Source organism: Helianthus annuus, chromosome 10 (genome assembly GCF_002127325.2).
Source record: "Helianthus annuus cultivar XRQ/B chromosome 10, HanXRQr2.0-SUNRISE, whole genome shotgun sequence".
NCBI classification, from domain to species: Eukaryota; Viridiplantae; Streptophyta; class Magnoliopsida; order Asterales; family Asteraceae; genus Helianthus; species Helianthus annuus.
This window is the reverse complement of record NC_035442.2, coordinates 164,736,217-164,761,716: the sequence shown is the minus strand read 5'-3', so window position 1 is coordinate 164,761,716 and position 25,500 is coordinate 164,736,217. Positions and strand designations below refer to the sequence as shown.

The window sequence follows — 25,500 nt, the reverse complement described above, 5'->3', positions numbered from 1 at the left end:
CGAACCGTTTGGAGCTCCATGCACAATCATCGATCCTAATGGAAAGTTTGGGGCAAGAGCAATTGATGGATACTTTCTTGGGTATGCCACCCCTAACTTACGAGTCTGGAATCTAGAGACTAAAAGGGTCGAGGAATGGTCTGAGGTCAGAGTACAAAGGCACACCTTGCCAGTCAAAAATCCGGGTCAACCTTGGATGTTTGAGTATGATGACTTCTTCAATTCGATCAATGTTGAAGCCGTTGAAGAAAATGCTGCGGCTAGGATGTTTTTCGAGAGTGACAATGCAACAGTTTCACCGGTGGTTCGTCCAATTCTTGTTAATCAAGAACCATCTTCTTCGGTGAACAACAATACTCTCAACAATGAGGATTTTCATGATGCAAACGAATTGAACGAATCTTCAGAGGATGATGAATTTCTAGATGCAGATCAGGAAGGTCCTACAACAGCAGTTCATGGTACTTCAGAGGGTACTCCTCCAGTGGATACACATAGAACAGCTGAGACTACTGCATCATCCTCTTCGTCAATTCCGGGTCTTGAATTAGTTGTTGATCTTAATCTTAACAACCTGGGTATAAATGTTCCAGTTCCAGATAATCCAGAAACAAGGATTCATAATACCCATCCTCAACAAAACATCATTGGAAATGTGCAGAGTGGCGTACAAACAAGAAACATGTTGCGAAACAACAACAATGCAGGCTTGTATGCAGCTATTCGAGAATCCGGGCAACAAAACGATTGGTCTTTCGCGTGTTATGTCTCACAGGAAGAACCAAGAACGTGGAAAGAAGCCTTGAAAGATAATGCTTGGGTTGAAGCAATGCAGGAAGAACTGCAACAATTCCAGAAGCTGGGTGTCTGGAAACTCGTAGAGAAACCTGCTGGATACAAGAAGATTGGTACCCGTTGGGTTTTCAAATGCAAAAAGGATGACCGCGGAGTTGTTATCCGAAACAAAGCTCGTTTAGTCGTTCAAGGTTTTCGTCAGATTGAAGGGATCGACTACAACGAAGTCTATGCACCAGTGGCACGTCTCGAAGCAATTCGAATCTTTCTAGCCTATGCGTCCTTCAAAGGATTCAAGGTTTATCAGATGGACGTGAAAAGTGCATTTTTACATGGTGTGGTTGAAGAAGAGGTGTACGTCGAACAGCCTCCAGGTTTTGAAGATCCTATCCATCCCGATCGGGTTTGGTTGCTAAACAAAGCTCTTTATGGTCTTCATCAAGCACCACGAGCTTGGTATGCAACCTTATCTCACTATCTGCTGGAGAACGGTTTTCGTAGAGGTCTTATCGACTGTACTCTTTTCATCAAAGAACAAGATGGAGATCTTCTTCTGGTACAAGTATACGTTGATGACATTATTTTTGGTTCTACTAATGATGTCTTGTGTAGGGAATTCGAGCGCATTATGCAGGATAAATTCGAGATGAGTGCTATGGGGGAAATGACTTTCTTCTTGGGCCTACAAGTACAACAAACGGAGTTTGGGATATTCATCCATCAGACTAAATATGTTGGTGACATCTTGAGCCGGTTCCAGATGTCTGATGCAACGCCCATTGGTACCCCATTGCCAACTAATCACGGAATTACTCCAGACTTGAAGGGAGAAGCTGTTAGCCCTTCAATCTATCGCGCTATGATCGGATCTCTTATGTACCTCACAGCATCAAGGCCAGACATAATGTACCCAACGTGCCTGCTTGCCAGATATCAAGTTAACCCGAAGGCCTCACATCTTGCTGCTGTTAAAAGGATTTTTCGTTATTTGAAGGCGTACCCTGACACCGGTCTGTGGTACCCTAGGGATAATAACTTTGAATTGGTAGCTTTCAGTGATTCTGATTTTGGCGGATGCAAAATCGACGGTAAATCCACAACGGCTGGATGTCAGTTCTTAGGAAATCGCCTAGTCACATGGCAGTGCAAGAAGCAGACGTGTGTAGCTACATCAACATGCGAAGCTGAATACATTGCTGCCTCAAGTTGTTGCTCCCAAGTTCTTTGGATCCAACAACAAATGCGGGACTACGGTTTTGAATTCCTAACTACTCCTATTTACGTTGATAATTCTGCTGCTTTAGATATCACTAGAAATCCTGTGCAGCATTCAAAGACCAAACACATCGAAATCAAATATCACTTCATACGTGATTGCTTTGAGAAAAGGCTAATCGATGTTGTTAAGGTCCACACCGATGACCAACGTGCCGACCTTTTTACCAAAGCATTTGACAAATCAAGATTTGACTTTTTATTATTGGTAAACGGCATTAAGGTCAAGCAAGAGTAAACCAACATCGGAAAATCATTTTTGTAAATACTGTTGTGTTTTTAAATTTATCTTAGTTTATTGATTTTAGGGGGAGTAAATCCAAAAATCAGAAAATCCAAAAACATCGAAAAATTTCAAAAACACAAAAACAATAGAAAAACAAAAATGAGTTTCCTGGCGAGCAAAAGAGAAAATGATAGTACATCAGTGGTCTATCCAAACCTCTTTAAACCTTAAATGAAAAACGATAAGCAGCTCTATATAAGATGTATCGGTAGGCTCACAATCATTTTAAAGTGTGCAGGGTGATATAAATCTTAATCGACTGAAGATCAGGTGGGAACCATTCATTGGCATATGGTCTTAGTACCGAAATTTCGTTTGATAGATTGCCGAGGTTCTGAGATATTCCGTCTTTATGCTGCTTATCATCTGGGTATCATGGTTGTATCTTTTACCGAAAAATAACGGGGACGCAAGTCTAGATCTTCCATGATACTATACATACGTGTACATATTACATACTGCATTCGACCTCAATAAGTGATAAACAATCACATGTCCAAATCAAATAAGTGATAAAATATCACATTTATCCGGGTGTCAAGTTCGTCTCTCTGCTGTACGGAAGTACTGACCTGTTCACGGACTTGCACCTGTGCCCTCATGCATACGAAAATCAAGTTCCTCATCAATAAGTGATTATATCACAAAGGGCTTGGTTTTCAAATCAAAATAAGTGAGTATCCCACAATTTATACGGTCAAACAGATGATAATCGGTATACTCACCGGTAAGATGAACTCTCGTGCATACCTTGATACGGGAATGTGTCGTGATGTGGATGAACACCGGTCGGTAAGTATAAATCATACCTTAACGTATCCCCTCGCCATGATTACATCTGATAAGTTGAGCTTAAGTGGACAACAATACCGATAATTGTTATAGGATGCTTATCTTAATATTAACTAACTGAACAACAAGAGTGTTTTGGCATGACCGTACACTGATATGATTCTCTTACCCTCGAAACTCGCAAAAAGAATGTCTGTATATAGTTATTTACTGCTTAACTTTTATTGTTTTCTTTTAAAACAGTTTCGTCGTTTGGTGCATATCAGCACGACACTAGCGGTGATGTCGTTTGATAACACTCAAAGGATTTTAAATTGTTGTCTTTTAATTTCAAAAATACCAAAAAGATTTTAGGCTTGTTTTAATATAAACTTTATAAAAGCCAAAAAGATTTTCTTTCTACTTTATTTTCGATCGTACGATGTTGGAGCTCGAGTCTTCGTTGCCTGAAACCTGAACGAAAACCGAACTGACTAAATCTTCATAAACGGTCGAAATTTGCATGTTTTGAAAGTTGAAATCTGAAATTGATAAATTTGAAAAACTTTCAAACTGTCGGACGGTGTTTGATTGTGACATGGTCATCCGTGTGTCACTTATCTATGATTAACCATATTCCAAGCAGTTGTTCTCATTACGCGTTTAGATTTCTTGCATGTGCAGATTCTAAAGGCTAGGAGAACATGGTCGATGACAAAGCCTTGGAATGAAGACACGACATGAAGGCACTCAAATGATGAAGATGATCGAGTAGCCGCTGACCATCGTCAACACCACAAGGATCTCACTTCATAAAGATAAAGTCTTTTCACGAGCATAACTCAAGGGGGAGCTTATGTTAAGGGGGAGTTTGTCAACACACTTCCTACATGATACGGGTAGTTTGTTGATACACTCTCTGCCTTCAAGACGTGAAGACTTTGAAGATCCTCCGACTTTGAAGACTTGAAAGGACATCAGAGTTTTGAGAACTCGAAGACCCAAGACCGTCGAAGTTCGAGACGAGTCTACAACCATAGAAGATAAAGACAAAGCTACAGCCAAGGGGGAGTTTGTTGGTGCACTTGTGTCTGTACTTTGTCTGTATTCGGTCTGTATGTAACAATGTCCTGATTTGTGTTGTAAGTTGACCAAGTCAACCATCCTCCGGTTTGACTTGGACAACAGTTTGTATATTGAAAGATGTTCTGATCGAAGGATAGCTTCTCGAAGGATTCTGTTGATCCTTCGAGGTGCACGAAAGATATAGTTCGACTGTTAGACCTCGAAGGATGATCCTTCGAGGTCAATGCTGATGATTCGAACAACTTATCCTCGATAGATGATCCTTCGGACCATCTATCGGATCCTTCGATCTGGCATCATGGGCTGGGTATATATATACCCATGCAGTGTATGTGTGAGAAGTTCTGCCATTTGCACATCCGAGAGATAGAATGCCTTGAGAGCATTCTGTCCAGAAAACACTCACACACTTTGAGAGTTTATAGAACATTTCTGTAAACATTGAGCTTGTAACCGAACCCTCATTGCATTAATACAAGTTGTGTTAATCGGTGAACTTGTGTGTTTGTTTCTCTACTTGCTACTAACTCGGTTTGCTTGCTAGCTGGGATTCCGCACTAGCTAGTAGGTTTGTATAACAAGGTTTAGGTTCGTTATCCTCCGTGAAAAAGGGACCTACACCATTTTCTAGCGACCACGGGCAGTGTAACATTTGTTAAGTGTTCGTCTAATTCACTTCGAACTTCATATGGGAATTTGGATAACCTTCTTGTCTCTTCATTCATCATTAACCAAATACTACGAGATTACACAAGAAATATGCCACCATTAATGCCCAGAAAAGTTACTCCATAAACATGTTTTCTACTTTTATGTAGTAAAAGGTTGATACCACGAGGCTGTTAGTAATATCTCGCCTGTTTTGGCATCACAAATCGTCCAATTGGAGCATATTCCAATTTTCCCATAGGCACCTTTCCAAGTATCAATTTGAATAACATCATCCCTATAATAGATCATTTAGGCATGACAAATTAGCACATCAACATCAAGTTAGTATAAATACCATATACATGCATAAATACAATTATGGATATATATGTGTGTAGGAGTCTATAAAACTCAGGCTAAATTGTGATACCAACAAGCCGTGCCCAATTACATATATACATTATGGTACTATGCAAGTTTGCATGCCTGGGTTTCACTTAGAGCCCAAATATTATACATAACTGGTTGATAATGGGGTAAGCTCACGCTCACTTCCCTACTCCTAGAATAACAAAAGAATTTCAGATCATGGAAATTTGAAAATTACAGAATGATATTTTAAGATAAGATATTATAGAAATTACATGTCTTTATCCATAAGTTACTGTTGTTTTTTGAAACTAAGAAATAGAATACGAATGGTGGAATAAGATAAACAGAAAAAAGAAATTTGGCTCACAGAAATTGTGAGGTATTGTGCAACGAGTGACTTATTTATTAGGTATAGACTTGGACGTATATTATTTGTATGCGGATTGATAGTACTAAAACGTATGTGCTTATGCTCAAACATGGAAATTAATCTCGTGTATGATAAACATGGGGGCTTATCATGCACACACCACGCTACTGACAATCTTATAATACACCAATTTCAAACAACTGTTTGAAGTTGCATTGAGAGGTCATCTGCTTGGTTAGGAATTGTGCCTTGCATCTTAGCTCACCTACTTTTTAATAGTTGTTTGGTGATTCGTACGGCCATTTGGACATTATGGCTTACATCATAGGCATGCCACCTTTAAACGGCCCTTTGAGTTTGGTGGTGCCGTCTTTGAGTTTGGGGGTGGTGTAGGATGTTACATACCAAACGAGAGAACTCATCCCAAAAGACTAGTGGGTGAGAGAGCCAATTTGGTATATAAACCCTACATTGGTTGCCCATACAATCGATGTTGGAAAAGTCCCATACCTTGCAATAGTTTCAGTCCATAACATAGGATTAGTAAAACCTAAACATATTGTATATTGAGGAGTAATTATGGTTGTTTATGTAATACAAGTTGTTTTAACTATTTTTTTTTCTAATGTAAGTTTTTGACCAATTTAGAAGTTTTTGAATTTGTGAGAGATTTATCCATCATCCCTTCTTTAGTTATAAAAGGGTGTACATATTTGCACACCAAAATGCCTATTTGCACATCAAACCCTAGCTTTATATACATCGCGTATAGGTCTATACGCGATGTATAGCCGTCTTTTTCAATTTCCAAGAGAATCTCTGATATGATGTGGAAATTTGTCCCTTTATATACGCCGCGTATAGGCCTATACGCAACGTATATAAATGATGGTTTTTTTTAAGAAACATTGTTATACATTGTTTTTATCGTTTTAGCAAACTTAGATAATAAATAATTTTTAAAATTAGATAAATAAGAAACACTGTTAAGTATTCTATCGTATAGTATAATATATGTCTCGTATAGACCTATGGATGTAGTATGGTATCATATAGTGTAGTATAATCTCGTATAGGCCTATACGTGTAAATATAATATTGTATACTATGGTATCATATACTGTAGTAAAAACATTGTTAAGTATTCTATTGTATGGTATAATATAGGTCTCGTATAGGTCTATGAATGAAGTATCGTATGATATAGTGTAGTATAAATCTCGTATAAGCCTATACGTGTAATATAATATTGTATCCTATCGTATCGTGTATAGTGTAGTATAAATCTCGTATAGGCCTATAGGCATATACAAGACCTATAGGGGACATATAGGATACTTATACGACATTATTCGATACGATAAGATATGATATTATACTACACCTATAGGCCTATACGAGACTTATACAACACTATATGATACGATACTACATCCGTAGGCCTATATGAGGCTTATAGGCTTATGCGAGGTCAAGACGTGACCTATACTACACCTACACGATACGATATTTATCATATAAAAACGATTAATGTTGTATAAAAAAGGTTGTATCAAATACTTACGTTTTATTTATTTAAAATAGAAAACTTTTTTTTTATAAAACTTTACTAAAATGATTAATATTATATAAATGTTTCTAAAAAAACACCCTTTATACACGCTGGTAAAATGTTTCTAACCCCCAATCCAGGGGTAAAATGGTCTTTTTACCAAACTTACCCCATATATACGCCACATTGTAGGTCCGGGTTTCGGGATCAAAACCGTGATTTTCATGATTATGTTCAAAGACGGAAGAGATAAGAGATGATAAACAAACAAACTTTGTATTAATCCGGTAGTAAAACATTACAAGTCGGCCCGATTACATGATAACCGAACTAATACCAAAGAAGTATACATCCAGGGAGAAATCAAGTGGTGATTTCTCCCGGTGAGGTCTCAAACCTCCTCTCACTCTCTTGTGTTGCAAATGACAAAGTGTTGGTATTTATACCCAACATAGGTTGTATGGTCGAAGGATCTAACTGACTGATCGATAGATCATCTGTCGATCATTCAGCTTTCGAAAGATACACATATACCTCGAAGGATGACATATCCTTCGAGGTCCATCTTCATCCTTCGATGGATATCTTTCGAGCTCATCGAAGGATATACACAATCCTTCGATGCCCTATCCTTCGACACCAAACATTATACAACCATAATTTGTCTAGCAAACACACACGGTCAAACGAATAACCCTCTCGTTTGACCACTTCAAACGAGCGGGTCTATACACGTTCGATAGACCGTTTCACTAACTATTACAAATTCAGCGTAAAATAATAACTAATCTATTCGACAAGCATTGGACACAAAATCTGCATCAACAAATTCCCCCTTGTCCGTTGCTGTCGAATGCTGAACATGCAACTGCAATCGATCTTCAGTCAAGTATTCATCTTCTCTGTGTTAACAAATTCCCCCTTGACCGATGATCCAGGTAAGTAGTATCTTGATGCTCCTTGTATAATATTTCCCCCTTAAAGTACGCGTATCCGTGTTGGGTGTTGTGCAATTTCCTCAAAAGGCTCAATTGACCGATCTTCCGCTGATCTTCCAATACTCCAACCGGCATTTGATAAGGGTTCCAGTCTTTAAAAAACTGCATCAAGTCTTGATCTTCAAGCATACTACATTGATAGAGATTTCTGGTGAACTGTCTTCTGTAAACCGTCTTTGTGGAATCGACCAAGTAATGCACTTTAATCTTCAGCATCAACACTCAGGAAAGTCAGCTAGACCAAGTGTATCCCTTGCAAGCTCAACCAAACAGCACGCTTAGTTGAACTACATCCAGATCTCATTGTCTCGCCTTTGTGAAGTTGACCACGTAATGCACTACGAATCTTCAGCATCAGTACTCAGGAAGTCAGCTTGACCAAGTACATCGTTTGCAAACTCAACGAATTGAGTTACCCCCAGATCCCTGTAAAATCCCAAAGAAACATCAAACCCAAAACCGAATCCTGCAGGTCTTCAGCCTTGAATTATCAACTTCCATAAAGATTCCCCCAGGTCTTCAGTAAACAGCGCTTTGAAACAACTGTCGACTTTAGATACCTGTATGTTTCCGTGCAAAACCCTTCACGCTGGCTGGAGAATTAATTAAAATCCTCAAATATGTGTCTGTGCAAAACATTCCACTCCGAACCGTTTGTATCACCAGAAAATCACAAACTCTACCACCGTGTTGTTTTTGGCCCATAATAGTCGCGTCACCATTTTTGCCATTTGCATCGGTAACCGTGACTACCCCACATTTTTCAAAAATCAAGTTTTCATCATCTCTTGTTTTCATCATGCCGCATCATCCCGCGCGCTCCCAAATCCGTACAAATTTGACGTTGACATTTAGAAGCGTGGTTCAACTAGACTTCACGAACATCCGACCCCACTCCCACTAGTAATTTGTAGAAACCATCATGTGAGCCCGGCCATAATGTGATAATGGTTGCTAGTAAAATGCTAGTGGGCTTCACCAAAAAAAAAATATCACGGCCCATTTTAATTAGATGGCATCTAATTAAATCCAAAGGTGAATGGCCCAACAAAAAAAATAAATACAAACATGCATTCACAACCCATTTCATTTGATATTTTATTGAGGCCCAAGACATGAGTTCACTTCTCATAAATCACCAGCCAAAAAAAATACCTCAAGTGGGCTTAATTAAACATGTTTATAGTGAAATGTTAAATGTTGGACCATCAAAGGATTAAAGATATTCAGCTGATTTAAACAATGGGCACAACTCAAAGTCAAAACCCTATTTTTAAAACATCACCAGCCGACATCCCTTCTTTCTCTCTCCTGTGTGATGACAACAACAGCCGACAACAACATCTACCCTCATTCTTGTCATCCTCCACTGCGATACAAGATCAGACAACCACCATTCTCTTCTAAATTTCTTAGATACACAGATCAAAAACTTGAAGCCAACCTCCATTAACCGAAACAATATTAAAAAAATGCAGCCGCTATTCTTCATGTCAGAGAACAACAGCAACAGTTCTTTCTCTCTCTCTTCGAAACATCACAACTGGATCCTTCGAACCATCTATATCTTTCGAAGTTGTTGTCTTTCGAAAAAGAATAGTTGATCTTTCGAAGTTGTGAGGAGGTTAAGGTTGATCTGTCGAGGAAAAACTGATGACCCTTCGAAACAGAAATCTGATCCTTCCAAACAAAAGATGAGAAGTAAAGATGACCCTTCAAAGTTTTCTTATGTATCCTTCGAAGTTGTCAGGTGATAAAGGTGATCTTTTGGATTGTGGTTAATCTGACCCTTCGAAGGATATACACAATCCTTCGATGCCCTATCCTTCGACACCAAACATTATACAACCATAATTTGTCTAGCAAACACACACGGTCAAACAAATAACCCTCTCGTTTGACCACTTCAAACGAGCGGGTCTATACACGTTCGATAGACCGTTTCACTAACTATTACAAATTCAGCGTAAAATAATAACTAATCTATTCGACAAGCATCGGACACAAAATCTGCATCAACACACATACAGGGCTATACGCGGCGTATGGTAAAAAAACCATTTTACCCCTAGATTTGGGGCTATACGCAACCCAAACTAGGGGTAAAATTATCTTTTTGACCCACTATATACGCTGCGTATAGGCCTATACGCAGCATATATAAATGATAGTTTTTTTTACCCTCTAAATTTGTGGTAAAATTGTCTTTTTGACCCTTTATATACGCTACATATAGGCCTATACGCAGCGCACATAAAGGTTTTTTTTTGTTAGGAAACAATTGTATAAATTATGTATCGTTTTAGCAAAGTTCTATAATAAGTACTTAAAAAAAACATTTTTAAGTATCGTATCGTATAGTATAAGTCTCGTAGTATAAAACTCGTATAGACCTATGGATGTAGTATCGTATTGTATAGTGTATAGTATAAGTCTCGTATATGTCTTGTATATGCCTATAGGGCTATACGGGACCTATACTACACCTATAGGCCTATACAGGTGTTCTATGGTATCCTAGAGTATCGTATCGTATAGTATCATATCGTATAGTGTGTAGTATAAGTCTTGTATAGGTTCTCTATAAGTTTTGTATGTGTCTATAGGCCTATACGGGACATATACTACACTATACACACTATACGATACGATATCACACTTATAGGCTTATACGAGGTCAATACGTAACCTATACTACATATATACGATACAACAACAACAACCATACCCAGTAAATCCCATAAATAGAAAAGCTACTTATAGGGTCTGGGGAGGGTGGGATGTAGACAGACCTTGCCTCTATCCCTAGGGATAGAGAGGCTGCTTCCAGAGAGACCCTCGGCTCCAAAACGAACATCATACCAACACACCAAGTCAAAGAACATAGAAATAAGAAGTTAACAATACCAAGAAAGTTATCAGAGTGACACAATATAATGTAAATCATGTGTAATATCATACAACATTTGGGCATGAACACAGGGATGCAATCACCCGTAAGGTCTCTTAAAGGATAAGAAAACCTACGTCCCTAAAATACAACTAAGACCTTTCTGCAATATCCCCTAAAAGTCCTTAACCCTAATCCTACGTCTCCACGCTGTCCTATCTTGGACCATGTCCTCAGAAAGATGCAACTCTAGTAAATCATGTCTAATCTGCTCATCCCATGTCAGTTTGGGTCTGCCTCTTCCTCTTCTCCCCTCCACAGTAAGAGTTTCCACTACTCTAACTGGTGCCGTCGTTTGTCTCCGCTTCACATGCCCAAACCATCTCAATCTCCCCTCCTTTATCTTATCTGATATACTAGCCACCCCTAATCTTTTCCTAAAAACCTCATTTCTTATACGATCTAACCTCGTGTGACCACACATCCACCTCAGCATCCTCATCTCTGCTACCTCCATCTTGCGCGCTTGTGTCTTCTTGATAGCCCAACAGTCTGTTCCATATAGCATAGCAGGCCTAACTGCGACTCTGTAAAATTTTCCCCTTAGTTTAGTTGGGAACCTCCTATCGCACAATACCCCACTGGCTGCCCTCCATCTACACCAGCCAGCTTGTATGCGATGGGTTACATCACTATCTATGTCACCATCTCTTTGTACAAACGACCCCAAATATTTAAATATAGTTACCTGTGGGACTAATTGATCCTCAATGGTGATTTGGGTGTCATCATCATCGGCTACACTACTAAAATCACAGTGTAGATACTCAGTCTTAGATCGACTAATCCGTAGGCCCTTGCCCTCTAAGGCTACTCGCCACTCCTCTAACCTCGCGTTCAGGCACTGTTTAGTCTCTGCAATCAACACAATATCGTCTGCACAAAGCATGCACCACGGAACTGTCTCCTGAATCAACTTGGACAGCTCATCCAAGACAACCGCAAAAAGAAAAGGGCTCAACGCAGACCCTTGGTGGAGTCCTACCTCCACAGGAAAGAAGTTTGTATCCCCTACAGGCGCGCGGACACTAGTTTCCGCTCTATCGTATGTATCCTTGATTATGTCAATATACTTGCCAGGTAGCCCTCGACCCTCCAAACTATCCCAAATCAGTTGCCGTGGGACAGTGTCATATGCCTTTTCAAGGTCGATAAACACCATATGTAGATCTTGCTTCTTCGCTCTATACTTTTCCATCAATCTCCTTAGAATATGTATCGCTTCTGTAGTTGACCTCCCTTTCATGAATCCAAATTGGTTTACTGAAACCTGAGTTTCTTTTCTAATTCTAGTTTCAATTACCCTTTCCCAGAGCTTCATAGTGTGGCTTAGTAATTTGATTCCTCTGTAGCTCCCACAACATTGAGCGTCTCCTTTATTCTTGTATAGAGGCACCACGACACTACTCCTCCACTGATCTGGCATTTTTCCAGTCTTGAAAATACGATTGAACAAAAGTGTTAGCCATCGGACTCCTTCTTCCCCCAAACACTTCCACACCTCAATCGGTATGTTGTCCAAACCCACAGCCTTGCCCCTTCCCATCTTCCTAAGTGCCATCCTCACCTCTTCATGTGTGATCCTAGTGCAGTAGCAATTATTCTGTTGTCGCCTTCGAGTCCTCGGATTGCTGCTATCTTGTTGGTATGCCCTACCGTTGTTGAAAAGATTCTGGAAGTAGGTTTGCCATCTTAACTTAATGTCATCTGCCTTGACTAAAACACGTCCATTCTCTCCTTTGATAAACTTTACTACTCCTAGATCTTTTCTTCTTAGCTCCCTAGCTTTGGAAATCTTGAACATATCATGCTCTCCCTCTTTCGTTTCCAAATGTTCATACATTTGTTTATAGGCTGTGTTTTTTGCTTCGGTCACCGCCTTTTTCGCTTCCCTTTTTGCCTTCTTGTATATTTCCCTCACCCTCAGCCGCTCTTCCTCATCTGTGCACCTCAAAAGATCTCTAAAACTCTTTTGCTTATCCTTTATTTTGGTATGCACGTCTTCATTCCACCACCAGGACTCCTTATGCCCACTAGTCTTTCCTGTTGTGACCCCTAGCGTCTCATTCGCCACTGTAGTGATCGTAGTCGCCATAGCCTCCCAAATCCGGTTTGCGTCGTCAACTAGTTGCATCGATGTCATCGAATTAACTTTATCTCTAAACATCATAATTTTTTCTCCCTTCAAGTTTCCCCAACGGATCCTAGGTCGGGTTTTCCTCTCCCCCTCAGTTAGCCTTACTTTTAGGGCTATATCTGCTACTAGCAAGTGGTGTTGAGCTGCTGCAGTCTCCCTTGGTATAACCTTGCAGTCTATCCACGTCCGTCGATCTCCCTGCCTCATCAAAAGATAGTCGATTTGCGTGTTACGTCCTCCGCTACTAAAAGTGATCAAATGAGATTCCCTCTTCCTAAAGAACGAGTTTATAATACCTAGGCTGTGAGCTGCCACAAAGTCTAGAAGGTCTCTACCAGGTTCATTCCTATCGCCAAAACCAAAACCCCCGTGCACCAACTCAAAGCCATCCCCATCCTTGCCAATGTGCCCATTAAAATCCCCTCCTATAAAAATTTTCTCCTCCCTAGGTATGGCCCTTACTACTACATCTAGACAATCCCAGAACTCTCTTTTCTCTTGATCTCCTAGTCCCACTTGCGGTGCATAGGCGCATACCACTGTCACTACTTGCTCACCTAATACTAACTTTAACACCATAATTCTATCGTTGTATCGTATCACCTCAATTACATTCTTATGCAATTGTATAGACACCAAAAATCCTACTCCGTTCTTGGCCCCATCAGACCCGGAATACAACATATATACGATATTTATTGTATAAAAATGATTAATGTTTTATAAAAAAGTTTGTAAGAAATAGTTCCTTTTTTATGTATTTAAAATAGAAAACTTTTTTTTATAAAACTTTACTAAAACGATTAATATTTTATAAGTGTTTCTATAAAATACCCTGTATGCTGCGTATAGGTCTATACACAACGTATATAAAGGGTCAAAAAGACAATTTTACCCCTGGTTTGGGCTGCGTATAGCCCAGTCCAGGGGTAAAATGGTCTTTTTTACTATACGACGCGTATAGCTTTGTATGTCGCGTATATGTAGGGCGAGTTTGGTAAAAAAGACAATTTTACCCCTAGATTCGGGACTATACGCAGCCCAAACCACGGGTAAAATTATCCTTTTGACCCTTTATATACACCGCATATAGGCCTATATGCAGCGTATATAAAGGGTGGTTTTTTTAAGAAACATTTATAAAATATTGTCTTTTTGCCCTTTATATACGCTGTGTATAGGCCTATACGCAACGTATAGGAGCAGCCAGACCAGAAATGAACTTAGTCAGACACTGATTTTTATGCAACCCTATACGCTGTGTGCAAATAGGCACCTTTGGTGTGCCAATAGTTTGAGCGTTATAAAAATTTATTACACTACTAGAAAACTAGGTTTTTCCGACTGCAATTTTGGTCGTAAACCAGTCGCAATTGCCCTGTTGCGACCGTTTTCTGACCGGAACTGCGATTGGAAAAACACCCGTCGCAATTGCTCTATTCCGACTAAGTTGCGACTGCTATTATCGTTTGCGACCTGGGTTTTGCGACTTTAATAATGGTCACAATACTGTTCCTGGTTTTGTGGGACTTCGGTTGCGACGGTCTTGATGCGACCGTATTCCGACCGCATGGCTTTTACAAACTGCGACCGTTTTGCGACCACTTGCCTTTTGAAAAATTACGACCGCTATTGCGGTCGCAATTTATATTTATTTTTTATTAATTAATTTCAGCCGTCTTCTATTTTAACCTGTATATAATGTCAATTTTAAAATTTACATATTATCAAACTTTCACATTTATATAAAACATTTCACTTGAAACATCAAATACCAAAGTTACCGTAACAAAATACATATTCAAAACAAAGTGTTTAAACGTTTGAAACCTAAGTCGATGATTATACGTTTTGAAACCTAGCCTTTAGCATTGCTTCAATGTTTGCCATTCTTTCATTCATAGCCTCTTTCTCCGCCTTATATTTCTCTTTTTCCACCACCAATCCCGCAATAATATCATTCAACCTTTCTTTTTCTTTTTCTTCTTCTTTTTCTTTCACTATATCTTGGATAATCACGTTCAACCTTTCGATCTAATAAAACCAATGCAAAGTGAAATATTAATGGCCAGCATAATCACAATTTATGAAACTAATCAGTTAACTATATGCTCAAGAAGGAACAAATTACCACTTGAACTGAGAGCATTATCCGTTGTGGAGATCATGTGCATGCCCATACAATATATATCCATCTGAATCAACAAAGAATAGCAAAATAAACAACGTTAAGGCCCTTTATAATAAACAAAACAAAAAAAAACAAAGCTTCAACCGTTTAAAACTTAAGGAAACTTCAAAGGTATGATCACCTGTTCAGCAATGATGCCAGCATTAGCATATGATTCACGGCTCTTAGAAGTTAGACCCGTAAGCGTATACGCATATAAACCACAAGGACCATCCATGTATTTTACTCTTATTTAAAAGACAAGATTATCATAGTAGTAATATAGTATAACAGTATATTTAAAACATTGATTATCTAAAGAAACTCAATAAGTTTACCTGTGCCTTGAAAGCTTAGGCATGTCCAACTGAAGCAGTCTGAAAGATATATTATAAAGGAAAACTTAGGCATGTCCAACTGAAGCAGTCTGAAAGAGCAATCCAGGTTTCAATGGCCGATGTTGACACTAAACGAATTACATGACTTGGGCAACCAACATGACTTTGACCCGTAATCACAAAGTTAATAAAACCTGCGTGTAGGTAGAACATGTCATCAAGTGCCTCGAGACTCTTATTGCAGCCTCCCATGAATATAAGAATGCCTCCATGCTGTGGATGCAAAGTGCTTCCTGCCATAGAAAATCTGGCTGATGGGCCCACTCCTAAAGTAATAACCTTGGTCCATCTAAACGTTTCTACACAATAATTGAAAAGATTAAGATTGAACACATAAAGGTAGTGCTTTTAATATCATGTTAAACTAAATACAAATATTCAGTAGATTACCAAGATCAAACATATATAAGTCATCATAAAGATCTTGAACGTCAGTAAAACCTCCAAATACAAGCAAGTTCTTGCCCAATGCAACGGTTGTATGACCAGCTCTAGGTGGCAATAGCTCGGCATTGGTTATCAACTTTGTCCAGGTAAGCGTATCTACAAAAAAGAAGATGAAGAAGAAAGTTGATATTATTAGGTAAATTCAGGTCAATTATAAGTCTTGGTCAACAAAGTCAAACTTGAGACCTGTATCAAGCATCTGAACATCGGACATATAATAGTTCTGGGACTGATCACCGATATTAACTGCATAGTGATAGTACCTAACATATCTATAGCGCGGTTCTTCTTCGCGACATTTGTAAGCCGTTTAAAAACCAAACCGATTTTAAAAACCAGTTAAAACCGCTTTTTGGCCCAAACCGGTTTTAAAACCGAACCGAATTCACCAAACATATCTATACACTTCACTTAAAAAATCAGTTGCTCTTAATGCACACGAACTACCACATGGACATACCTTATTCGAAATCGAAACAACCTGTTTTAGAACCGTAACCAGAAAAAAACCCAAAACCGGTTTTTTTAACTGTTTTTTTAAAACGGTTTTAGGACCAAACCGAACCAGCAGTTTATGACCAATTACTATTCTTGATCTTTACAACCGGTTTGAAAACCGAAAGCACAAGTGATCGTTTTTACGAAACCGACACATGGAATGACAAAATGTTGTAATGAAAACAGTCAAACACCTACCTGCAACTTAAGGCTGCACAAGGCCAGGAGGTCCAACTGCACAAGGCTAGGAGGTCCAGCGAACCTAGAGAAGGTAAAATTCAATGTCATTTGTAATCGTAATCTACGTAATAAAATTACAGTAATGATATTACCTGCAAGCATCCACCATCAGAAACAACAAGCTCATCCACCATTAGAAACCAGTCTTGAAAAGGAGGAACACAAATAACTATCAAATGAATATAAAGTAAACGGGTCAGAAGCTACCAATAACTGGTCTAACCAGCAAATGTTTACATAAAATTATATGCGTATGATCTGAATGTATAATGATAGCTTGTAGATGTTAGGTGATAGAATATATCATGGATATATTTACACTCAGCCCAGGCTTGGTCAATACAATATTGAATGCACCACGGGTTGCATCAGTTGCATCAGCAACCGCAATACCAATGTCGGCCCGTTTTAGTGTGGGTGCATCGTTCTTACCGTCTCGTGTCATTCCACGTATATGGTTTCTCTCGTAATTTCCTAATTTCCTGACAGTTTCATGTTCAGGATTTCATCATCAGGTTTCCTCTACCGTATAAAGGGACTAACTTTCCTTCTTCAATTTGGGCTTTACAAACAGGGCATTCTTGAGAATGTGAATGTAGGTGAAGCCATTTGTAAAGGCAGGGCCAGCAAAAAAGATGCCCGCAAAGTGACGATCGGGTCTTGGGCCAAGTCAAAGCATATGTTGCACTCGAAATCGCCAGCGTCGCTACTGTTGGTAGACGGGTCTTGGGTTGGCCCGCTCGCCACTTCTCCAAACCTATCAGACATCTCGCTTGGAACAAATGCTCAATGGCCCTGAAATCACCAGATATATAAACGACGAATTTAACCAAAGAGACTACTACACGTAAATTGTGTTGACATGACCACGACTTGTTTAACCCAAAAAATTTATTATATTTTATTTTTTTGCATATTTATCCTCCAAAATTACAAATTTACAACAAAAAAACATATAAAATGTCATTTAGACTATAAAATCAGATACTTCTTTCTCTTTTATCCTTCTAATTTTGGCACAAAACATTCAATCAGATTAAGTGTTGATGCAAAACATATTGAAACCAAACGGGTCAACCCAAACGACCCTCAAGTAAACTTGTGACCCGTTTAGACTAAACTCAAACCAAGGAATTGTGTGAAAAATTCACTCATCTGGTTCAAGTATGATTCAATTAGATCATAGATGGTAGATAGCTAGCCCTAATTCACCACTTAAACATGAAAGCTCAAACCTAATAAAACATGAAAGATCAAAGACAATTAAAATAATTACAAGTCTTAATAAATAATTCAAATCATATATATACTTTTAACACAATCAAGCACTATGATCAATCACCAAATCATATAAACAACTAGAAGCAAATAAGCAATAACAACCACAAACAACTAAAAACATCATGAAACCAGACAGAGATTACTCACCGTCGGAAAAATACAGAAATAGACTTCCGGCAGTTATATAAATGCTCCTTGATTAACAACCACAACCAGGAATCAACCTTTTCTTAAATAATTCGTTGACTTTTAACATCATTGAAACTTGGCGGATTCCCACTCATGAAATTCTTGGAAGAATCGCTTTCTGCAAAAGAAAATTAAACTGGGCCCATCAAGTTTGGGCTTCAAAGATTGGTTTCAGTTTTTTTGGGCTTTGCCCAACTGGTTCAGTTAACGGCCTGGCTCAAATGGTTTAAGAGTTTTTTGTTAAGATCATAACTCAAATTAGAGGTGCACAACCAAACAGGATCCGGATCCGAATCTGAAACCGGATACTAAACCAATAAACTGATCTGAAGCTGGTTCAAATCCGGTCCGATCCTCAGGTTTGAGCATATATACATTGAATACAGTTTTGAAACCGGTTTGGGATAACCGGTAGTTAAATAATACATTGAACCCAAATTTCAAACTGATTCAATTCTGTATGGTTTGCCTTTCGAAACAGGTTTGGGTCGACAGAAATAAGAGCAAAAGAAACTAACTTCAAGAGAAAAGATTAGATAGCCCAGACAACATCAGTGACATATCTCTTTTGAGCAATAAAGTGCTGATTACATAGTTTAACCAAGATAACTTCTGTGTTAATAAATTTTCAGCAATTGAAGGTATCTCATGAAACTATCTATTGAAAGGATGTTTTCAATGAACACGTCTTCTTTACTAAAACTAGATCATAATATTTTTTTTAATACTACAGTTATGATAATGTAACAAAATATCTCATCCTTTCATGGTTCCATATCTAATGACCTAATTATCATACTTATTTTCTAATCACAACAGTAATCATCCACAAAAATGAAGAAAAAAATCAAAATATCACTAAACAATCAACCTAATTTAAAACATTCGCATATACTCACAGATTCACACCAAAGTTAAAGAAAATTTAGCGTTTAGAAAGTAACATGAGACAATTCATCACAATACACATGCGAAACCCTTCGTAAACCTCAGATTTCGTTCGTCTAGCATCCGTCAAGCTCTGCGGAAAACAAAGCATGATAGAATGTTCATTGTTCACTTTCAAACTGGTTTCAATCGTCTTCTTCCTCAAAGCCTTCACCATTCTCGAATAAACTTTTTTTCTAAGTGATTAACAACAGAGGCATCAGCATTCATAAAACGACTTTCATGACACAAATTAAAACTAGAACTAATATTATAGTGTTCACTACTATTGGCTGATTTCGATCTAATTTTACCATAAACCGAAACCTCTAACTGATCCGGTGAGTCATACTTACCAAATTTGACATCTGCCGGAGCAACCGCACACGGCGTTCATCCACGGAGGACGGCTCCAAACATCGTAACTGTTCAAAACGCCCATCTGAAACCTAGATAAAGGTGATAAACATCCAAAACTATTATAATCACAAACACTACTGCAATTCGGATCGATTAACATGACTTTATCATCTCCGTCATCATTTCCGACGAAGACGAGGAAGTTGAGGACAGTAATCGATCATTCTCCTCGGAGAATGAAAACGCTCGGCCGGAATCGGATCCTAAGGTGTAATCGGAGCGAAATTGAAGCAATTGGTGGATCCAGTGGGGTGAATTGGATGAGAGAGAGAGATATTAGAAGAAATTGAGAGGATTTGTGGTGGTAAAATTGTGGATCAGATGAAAAAATGAAACCCTAGGTGGTGGAAGAGATGCAGTGAAGAAGAGTGCAACGGACAGAGGAGTTTGGCAAAAGTAACTTTTGTTTTTTATATATTTCTTTGCAACTTTTACTTTTTTATTTTTAGATATTCTCGTATTTGCGACCACTTTAGATAGTCGCAACTTTTGTTTTTTATATATTTCTTGTATTTGCGACCGCTTTAGGCGGTCACAACTTTTGCTTTTTTTATTTTTCTCATATTTGCGACTGTTTTCCGACCACCATTCAACTATTTGCGACCGAAAAATTGCGGTTGCAAAATTTGAGACCGTTTTGCTACCGAATGTGGGTTGGTCTTTGATTTTGCGATTGTTTTGATGTTGGTCGCAAACTGGTCGCTAATTTTGCCACCGCCTTATGTAGGTCACAAATTTTGGTTGCAATTGCCTAGTTTTCTAGTAGTGTTAGATTATTTCTGTTAAATACAAAGGGATTTAAATTAGAGTTTAACTAGCTGTTAGTAAAAACCTGAGCTTGACCCGTTTAAAATCAAGCTCTTGTCGTCAATTAGGTGTTCTCGAGTCAATTAGGTGTTCTCGAAACAAAGCCGTGTGTGTTATATTAAGACGCTAATTAATATGTTTATGGACCAGTTGTACCATATTGGATAACGATCCACTGCCACTTGCAGCTTTGACATCACCCAGATTAGGTTCTTGATCTTGCACATCTCTCGTGTTAAACCAGAGCCACCACCCCATACTCCAATTGCCTTCAAATGATTTATGGATGTTTCCTGAGCATGCACATGCCAATTATATAGTCAGTTACGATAACCAGTTATATTAATCACAAATCTACCATATATACCTGCAATAGATTCATAAGGGTTTCTATAGTAACTGCTTGGTCTGACCCAACTTCATATGATCTGATTTGAAAGTTTTGTCGGAAAACAAAACCATCACTAAGCATGCTTCCAAAACCGAGATCCGGAATCATGTCCAGATAATTTTTGTTTTGGCCAAGCATCATTATTGGCTTCAAGAAACTAGCTTTATTAGCGCGAACTTCAGTAGCGTTTACCTTTGTAAGATCTTTAGCAAGCAAACTCCTTGACGAACCATCGTTTTTCTTGATGATCCCATGTGCAACTTTGGGTCCTGGTGTGCCTCTAAGATTATTGCGAGTCATGTCATGGTATGAGAAGGAATTCAAAAAGAAATATGTAGAGGCAGCCATAGCAACCATTGCTAATAAAGCTCCCTAGCATTTTTAGCTATTTATAGAAACCATATCTATTATAGAGTTCTTTATGACAATTCTCATGATGTCATGCATCATAAAGGCACTAGCGCACATTTCAAACTTCTAAATCAACCTTAGGTAGGTAAAGTTGGCTACGACACAAGTTTGGGTAGCAATTTTTTTTTAAATTAGATGAATTCTTATACATAAATAACTATATCTGATACATGCAAACACATGTTGTATAAACCAGGGGCGGACCTACCTCTTGGTAGGGGTAACCCCCGCTACCCCTTGGTCGGAAAAAATTTGAAAAAATTACTGTAAATTTTGGAAAAAAAATTGATGTTTTTTCAATTTCGTTACGGCTTATTTATAACACGTTACCCCTTGGTCGGAATCCTAGATCCGCCACTGGGACTATAAACAACTTAGTTTCTTATTAATTGTTCACGTTTGGAGTTTCAAACCGAAATGAAACTTGGACATGAACTTTAGCGAGAAGATAAGTGCCGATCACAAGTAGATATCACGTGAAGGATATTGGAGATGTATGGAATTTCATGAACATAGCGATGGTTCTTAATGGACCTAAGTTAAATATTCTTTTAACAAAATTGAGTTTGCATATTATTCGTTTGAGTAAACTATAATTTGAGTCTATGTGCTATACTCTAAATTGTTTGTTGTATTTTTTTTTTTTTTGTACTCAATATTTTAGAATAATAATATTAGAGTATATATACAGTTGGTATGTATAACAGTTAGTTATGTTTGTTATAGTTAGTTGTGTGTATAGCTGTTAGTTGTATGTATAGTTGACAGTTCTCTCCTATATAAACAGAGTCATGTATTCATAATTAGATATGAGATTACAGTTTAGTTCTTGATACTCATTTTTTCCAGTTTGATATTTTCAGGTCGATCAAAGCTCGCTTTCTAGTGGTTGTTGGAGAGGACGTCGTAGCTCCAGTGGTCGCTTCAGCGGTCGCTACAATGGTGACAATAGTAGTTAATTAGTTAATTCACTAAACACTACACTGACCACAAATTCCTGACATCAACGGGCTTAGTCCTTGAGTAATAGACTGGATTAGTGGATTTGAAGTTATTGCTATAGAACTTTTTGAATCACAAAGAATAGGAGTCTTTGTTAGGTTAACTCCATAATCTTTCAACTGAGTTTGTACAGTGGCGGATCCAGCCAGTTTTTTTCACTGGGTTCCTTTTTCCAAATCATACAAGGTTTACACTATAAAAAAACGTTTTTTTTTTTCCAAATCATACAAGGTTTACACTACAAAAAAACGTTTTTTTCCAAATCGACTGGGTTCCTGGGAACCCGTAAAAAGGCTCTAAATCCGCCCCTGAGTTTGTATCCCTAGAACTTGTGAACAATAGCCTGCTGCTGCTATGTATTCTGATTCAGCTATGGAAGTAAAAACACAATTTTGTTTCTTGCTTGCCCAACATACTCTAGATATACTTTTCCTATCAAGTTTACATCCTGCATGATCTGCATCTTTGTATACAATTAAATCCAAACTTGTGTTCTTCAGATACCATAATCCAAGATCTGATGTACCTTTTAGATATTTTAAAACCCTTTTTTACAGCTTTTAAGTGAGATTCTTCAAGATTACATTGATACTAGCTAGAAAACATATTGTAAACATTATGTCTGGTCTACTAGCTGTAAGATATAACAATGATCCAATCGTTCCTTTACAGGTTTTAATATCTACATTGTTACCATCTGGATGAGAATCCAATTTATTTCCAGTGGCCATTGGGGGTTTTGATGATGAGCAATTCTCTAGTGAGTATTTCTTTAAAATTGTTCTCATGTATTTTGTTTGACTTAAAAATATACCATCAGATTCTCGTTTTACTTGTAATCCCAAAAAGAAGTTTACCTCACATGTCATACTCGTTTCAAAATGAATGGTCGTTAATTTTTCAAACTTTTTTTTTTGCAAAACAACTGGTTCATATAATTTAAAATCATGAACCATTTTATATTATCTGCAAAAAAAAAAAATGATTTTGATGGATATATTTATCCAAATATGTTTTGTGGCTAACAATGTAAAAATAATTTAGAAGTTTCCTAAAAAATGATGATTAACCACTTTATAAACGGGTTGGGTATTTATTATAATAAGTAAGAAATTGCCAGCTTATGAGATAATTAGCAGTTTACACCTACTAGTTTTTATTGTGGTTTGTAAGTAAACAATTTTTATTGTTAAATTCATGTAATATCAACCCGTATAATACACGAGACTATAACCTAAGATAATATTATGTGATATTATTTAAAATACTTTATTAGAAGTTAGATTCTAACACTTTAAAAGATCTTGACATTTTTGGTTAATTTTATAATCTAATCTAGCAATATGTCTAAAACAATAGCATAGTGGATGTAGGATGATAGTTCAAGGATGATATTTTTTCATTGGAACATTCTTCTACGACGAAAACTACTTTATTGGGCCTGAAAGTATTAAAAGTTAATTGCAAACTGTTAAAAGTTTTAGCAATTTATTCTGAGCTATTTAACAGTTGCTTTAAAAATATTGAAATTATTCTTGGCTATTTAATTGTTGCTTTAAAAATATTGAAATACTTGAATCTAAATCTATAATATACAATCAAGATCCTTGCTATTTAATAGTTGCTTTAAAAAATACTGAAATTATTCTTGGCTATTTAAGAGTTGCTTTAAAAATATTGAAATACTTGAATCTAAGTCTATAATATATAATCAAGAGCCAATTGCAAGTTTTGTCTTTTATTTTTATATCCAATTTCAGCCGATGTCATTTGTCTATAAAATTGATGAGTTTTGTACTTATCGTTTTAAAATGCAACACGTTATGCCCTTTAACTCTAACCCAGTTTATTTTTTTCAATTAAAGTTAGTCATGTGAGTTACACATGAGGGCAAATCAATCATTTTGTTCCCCCTTTTCATTTTCCCTAATTTATACCCACCAAACCCTAGTTCATTACTTTATCCCCACCCCAGCCACTGTCACAAACCACCACTACCATCTTCATAAACCACCACCACAACCGCCACCTTCACAAACCACCACCACCATCTACTCCACCTTCATAAACCACCACCCCCGCCTTCGCGCACCATTATCACCACTGCTGAAACACGTCAGAATTCAGTTTACATTTGAGGCGGGTATCACTTGCAAAATATCTCCAAAATAGATCAGATCTGAAAATTGCCTTAAACACGTCGCCCAAAAAAACGTGTGGGTTGGAAACTGACGAGAAGGGTCCCCGCTTGGGCTCCTCGTCTGGGCTTGCTCCTATGAAATGGTGTCTGGGCCTGAGCCCATTTAGATTTTCCCCACTAGAAACCACTCTTGGACCAACCCATTAGGGTTAAGGCCCTAGAATACTATTATAAAAGGAAAAGCCCCTTCTCCTAAAAGGGGCAGACAACATCTCCCACAACTTGAGGTTACTTCTCCTTCCTCCTTCTCCCATTCAACATCTGATGCTCTCTCTCTCTCTCTCTCCAAACTACACCCTTTACTTGCACTTATAATTATCATTGCCATACATGATACTGACTTGATCGTCAGAGTGCCCTTGGGGTAAACCCACTCGGGCCCTCTAACTAGATTTACCTGTGGCTGCAGCCCAAGACCCGATGCCCCGCAAGAGGAACCGTCACCATGACGACAAGATGAGGAATCTGAACCGGATCCCACCGAATCTAAGGTTAGTAACGCCAGCCGTTTCAAACATGGATTCGACATTGGCGCCATCCGTGGAACTGAGCACAAGCGTGTCTCGGTCTCTTCATACAAACGACTGGATCTTCCCTCTCCGCGACGGTTAGGTCTGCTTCTTGACTCCGGTTAAACAGGTTCTAAATCCCTGACTATCCCCGTCATAAACTGTTAAAAACATATCACTATGTTTACTCACAGATCTAGAGTTTTTGGAAGTGCATATGATTCGCTTCCGAGCTCTTTGCCTCACAAACAGATAGCTAAGAACTCGTTGAAACGGGTCTTCTGAGAATATGCGTCTTATTTTCTTATCCAAAACTAAGAAACAAAGGTTCCCAAGCTGAAAAAATAAAAAAATAAAAATGAAAAGA

The 25,500-nt window shown here is 38.1% G+C and overlaps 2 protein-coding genes and 1 long non-coding RNA gene across 4 annotated transcripts; all 3 read right to left on the bottom strand.

Moving 5' to 3' along the window:
• Nucleotides 1-4,806: 4,806 nt before the first annotated feature.
• Nucleotides 4,807-25,162, bottom strand: LOC110883191 (palmitoyl-acyl carrier protein thioesterase, chloroplastic). Its single transcript, XM_022131009.1, has 5 exons — nucleotides 25,022-25,162; nucleotides 20,988-21,383; nucleotides 20,777-20,913; nucleotides 5,046-5,159; nucleotides 4,807-4,951 (listed from the first exon to the last, which is right to left on the bottom strand). The coding sequence occupies exons 1-5, from the start codon at nucleotides 25,160-25,162 to the stop codon at nucleotides 4,807-4,809; spliced, it is 933 nt and encodes a 310-aa protein (XP_021986701.1).
• On the bottom strand, nucleotides 14,975-16,743 carry LOC118483210 (serine/threonine-protein phosphatase BSL1-like). 2 transcript variants are annotated; one of them, XM_035978754.1, is made up of 5 exons: nucleotides 16,202-16,743; nucleotides 15,946-16,110; nucleotides 15,752-15,790; nucleotides 15,375-15,438; nucleotides 14,975-15,277 (listed from the first exon to the last, which is right to left on the bottom strand). In XM_035978754.1, exons 1-4 carry the CDS (start codon nucleotides 16,212-16,214, stop codon nucleotides 15,392-15,394), a joined length of 264 nt encoding a protein of 87 aa, XP_035834647.1. In that variant the 5' UTR covers nucleotides 16,215-16,743; the 3' UTR covers nucleotides 14,975-15,277; nucleotides 15,375-15,391. The 2 variants fall into 2 exon arrangements, 1 of the variants encoding a protein (XP_035834647.1); XR_004869883.1 differs by having other exon boundaries at nucleotides 15,375-15,840.
• On the bottom strand, nucleotides 16,955-17,475 carry LOC118483211. The gene is made up of 3 exons (XR_004869884.1): nucleotides 17,429-17,475; nucleotides 17,089-17,165; nucleotides 16,955-17,018 (listed from the first exon to the last, which is right to left on the bottom strand). It is a non-coding gene; the product is annotated as an uncharacterized LOC118483211 (long non-coding RNA).
• Nucleotides 25,163-25,500: the final 338 nt, after the last annotated feature.

Bases quoted from the DNA above. Each gene is read 5' to 3' on its own strand.
- LOC110883191 (XM_022131009.1), bottom strand. From the start codon at position 25,162: ATGGCGCCAATGTCGAATCCATGTTTGAAACGGCTGGCGTTACTAACC. The intron at 20,914-20,987 runs GTATATATGGTA...GTGCATGCTCAG, and splicing joins CCCTTATGAATCTATTGCAG to GAAACATCCATAAATCATTT. The intron at 5,160-20,776 runs GTACAACTGGTC...GATCTATTATAG, and splicing joins GTGGATCGTTATCCAATATG to GGATGATGTTATTCAAATTG.
- LOC118483210 (XM_035978754.1), bottom strand. The intron at 15,791-15,945 runs GTTTTATTAACT...TATATCTTTCAG, and splicing joins CATGTTCTACCTACACGCAG to ACTGCTTCAGTTGGACATGC. The intron at 15,439-15,751 runs GTAAACTTATTG...TTGTTGATTCAG, and splicing joins CCTAAGCTTTCAAGGCACAG to ATGGATATATATTGTATGGG.